The sequence below is a fragment of the Heterodontus francisci genome, unplaced genomic scaffold, assembly GCF_036365525.1.
Source record: "Heterodontus francisci isolate sHetFra1 unplaced genomic scaffold, sHetFra1.hap1 HAP1_SCAFFOLD_124, whole genome shotgun sequence".
NCBI classification, from domain to species: Eukaryota; Metazoa; Chordata; class Chondrichthyes; order Heterodontiformes; family Heterodontidae; genus Heterodontus; species Heterodontus francisci.
The window spans coordinates 2,956,857-2,959,757 of record NW_027140322.1 but is presented as its reverse complement, the minus strand read 5'-3'; the positions used below and the strand labels follow the sequence as shown (position 1 = coordinate 2,959,757).

Here is a 2,901-nt window from a genome sequence, read left to right as displayed (position 1 = left end):
TCTCACTATCAGTCTCTCACGCACTCCCTGTCTGTTTCCCTCTCTCACACACTTCCTATCTGTCTCTCTCACACTCTCCCTGTCTGTCTCTGCCTCTCACACACACTCCCTGTCTGTCTCTCTCTCTCACACACAAACACTCACTGTCTGTCTCCCTCACCTAGTGTCTCTGTCTGTCTCTCTCACAGACACACCCTGTCTTTCTTATTCACAGTTACTCCCTCTCTGTCACTCTCACACTACTCCCTGTCTGATTATCTCTTTCTCACACACACCCTGTCTTTCTCATTCAAACTCACTTCCTGGCTGTCTATTTCTCACACACTCCCCGACTGTCTCGCTCACCAACACTCCCTGTCTGTCTCTCTCACACACACACCTTGTCTTTCTCCCTCACACTGCATCCCTGTCTGTCTCTCTCTCTCACACACATTCCCAAACGGTCTCTCTCACAAACTCTCTGTCTGTCTCTTTCGCACACGCTCCCTTTCTGTCTCTCTCTCACCCACTCCCTGCCCGATTCTCTCTCACACACACCCTGCATTTCTCTCTCGAACCGACAACGGGTCTGTCTCTATCTCATGCACTCATCACAACATTGAATGAATTAAAAAATTGGAGTAAAGGGATATTTCAGCACATTCTTCAACTGCACTCTGAACTGAGTCTGGGTCACGACATAAAACGCAGTGTGTGTGCAGCAGCTCAGCAGCTGAAGCATGAAGCCCAATTCCCGCAGAAACGCCGGTAGAAATATAGACTGATAACCTAAATACCACATCCGGCTCCATATCGAAAACACCATTAACACTGCCCATAACAGAATGAAATTTGCCGAGATAATTAACAGTAAAATGATGGATTTTCTTCGGCTATCCATCTCTGGGTCTTTGCGTCTCTCCCCACTGCTATGATCCCGGAGTCTCTTGCGTCCTCTACTGCTCACTAAAATGTGTCTGACGGTGACAGCATTGAGCAGTAGAATCACCATAAATGGGACAAACGGTGTTAGAATGTAATGGAGGAACTCGATTGTTCCCCAGATACGAGAAATCCGAGCATGCTCTGCTGCATCACAAAACCATGGGATGTTCCACAGCAAATACCGACCTGTGAACATAAAATACCAGAAGATGTTCTTTAAACAGCTCAGCACAATCACTGTTCCCAGAACCACAGCCGCCGTTTTCTCGCTGCAATATTTCCTTTTCAGCTTCTGGCAACAAATCGCCACAAATCGATCAAAGGTGAAAGTGACGGTGAACCAGACAGAACAGTCTGTGGCTGCGTAAAGCAGGATGGCGTGAATATTACACACGGGGATGGAATACAGGAACTGAAACTGTTCCAGATAAACAATGGGAATGTGTCTCAATATCACATCCAGGAAAATGACCAGTAGATCCGCCGCTGCCAAGGCTACCAGGTAGCGAGTGACACATTTGGAGAGCCCGCATTTTCCCCGAGATAAGGTCCCAATCGTCAGCAAGTTAACTGTAAGGTAGGGGAATAAATAGAGAAATTATACATCAGTCTAGGAGCAAAATTACCAGTTTGCTTGAGGCCTTATTGAGATTTAAAGTATGTTCCTGTATCCAGTGATGTACTGAAATGATCGAAGCTGAAAGAACAAGAGAAGTGTTGTAATAGGGTGGAAGGCAGGAGAGATTAAATGAAAATTACACACGGGGATGGAATACAGGAACTGAAACTGTTCCGGATGAGACTGAAATGTTAAAATCAATGTTAATCGTAATCCTTCCCCTCCCTCACGTCCCTGTCTGGTTTAAAATCTGATCCATTTCTATTCTCTCCCAGTTCTGATGAAGGGTCATTGACCTGAAACATTAACTGTGTTTCTCTCTCCACAGGTGCTGCCAGACCTGATGAATATATACAGCATTTTCGGTTTTTATTTCAGATTTGCAACGTCTGTTGCACATCGCTCTTGAGCAGGAAATTAAATGTTGGACTGCCTGAGAGATTCCCTCAACTGTGGCGGGCAGCACGGAATTCAATTATTTCAAAGCAATAATTGGGAATGTGTCGACTGAAAAATCAATGAAACAAATAATCTCGATCGTCACGAAGATAAAGCTAAACAAGGGAATTTGTCAGGATATTTTACTCCAGGTTGGGAGTGAAAACAGCAGTTTCAAGGAGTTTAGGATGACAATTGCACATTTGTTGTTGTATTCAGTATGCAGTGAATTATCTTCCCAGTGACAGGAATTGCTGCTGGAGACAGGGAGCTGAATTTAGTGGAGCCAGTGGGGTTCCTGACGGCGGGCAGAAAATATGAGCGTACCCTGTCATAGAAATTCAGAGCCTACACTCCGTGTGGCTCTTCAGCAATTAACTGCCTGGTGTCGTGGTCCACATCCCTTAAAGGATGGGAATCCCATCTGCCAAAGCTGCTGAACAATCATGGCCAGCTGCTCACTAGTATCGGCAACGCCACTGAGAGCAGTGGAACTGCCAGTATTACACCCTTGACCCATAGTGCCCGAGACACATAGGTAAGTCTGGCGATGACACCACGCACAGTCAGCTGATCGGAGCCAGTGCCGGTAACACAACAGGTCTGGGACCAGGCCCATTGTTAGAGTCCCGGACCCGACGTAAATCAAGTGTTGCAGCAGGGGATAGCCAGGGAGCAGGGACTACTGTTGCTATTACACCAGACCTGGGACAGGAGCAGCCTTGGAGTCCCATACCCCAGGTGAGTTGGCTGGTATTGCCAGTGCCAGTGTGGAAACCCTTGGAAAATGGGTGATGGTACTCGCTTAGTTTGGGGGTGTTTCAGGGAGAATCATCTTTGCTGCCAGGGCCCATCCATGGGCCACAGGTTACCGAGGGAGCAGGCTACAGTTCACAATGTTGCAATTTTCATAACTCATG

The 2,901-nt window shown here is 46.9% G+C and overlaps 1 protein-coding gene across 1 annotated transcript; it reads right to left on the bottom strand.

Moving 5' to 3' along the window:
- Nucleotides 1-607: 607 nt before the first annotated feature.
- Nucleotides 608-2,600, bottom strand: LOC137359226 (probable G-protein coupled receptor 139). The gene is made up of 2 exons (XM_068025286.1): nucleotides 2,546-2,600; nucleotides 608-1,494 (listed from the first exon to the last, which is right to left on the bottom strand). The coding sequence occupies exons 1-2, from the start codon at nucleotides 2,598-2,600 to the stop codon at nucleotides 608-610; spliced, it is 942 nt and encodes a 313-aa protein (XP_067881387.1).
- Between the last annotated feature and the right edge of the window lie 301 nt (nucleotides 2,601-2,901).

What these genes read in the sequence shown, in the direction of transcription:
- LOC137359226 (XM_068025286.1), bottom strand. Translation starts at nt 2,600, where the DNA reads ATGGGCCTGGTCCCAGACCTGTTGTGTTACCGGCACTGGCTCCGATCA. An exon ending in CTGGCTCCGATCAGCTGACT is followed by an intron (nt 1,495 to 2,545) that starts GTGCGTGGTGTC and finishes CCTACCTTACAG; the next exon opens with TTAACTTGCTGACGATTGGG.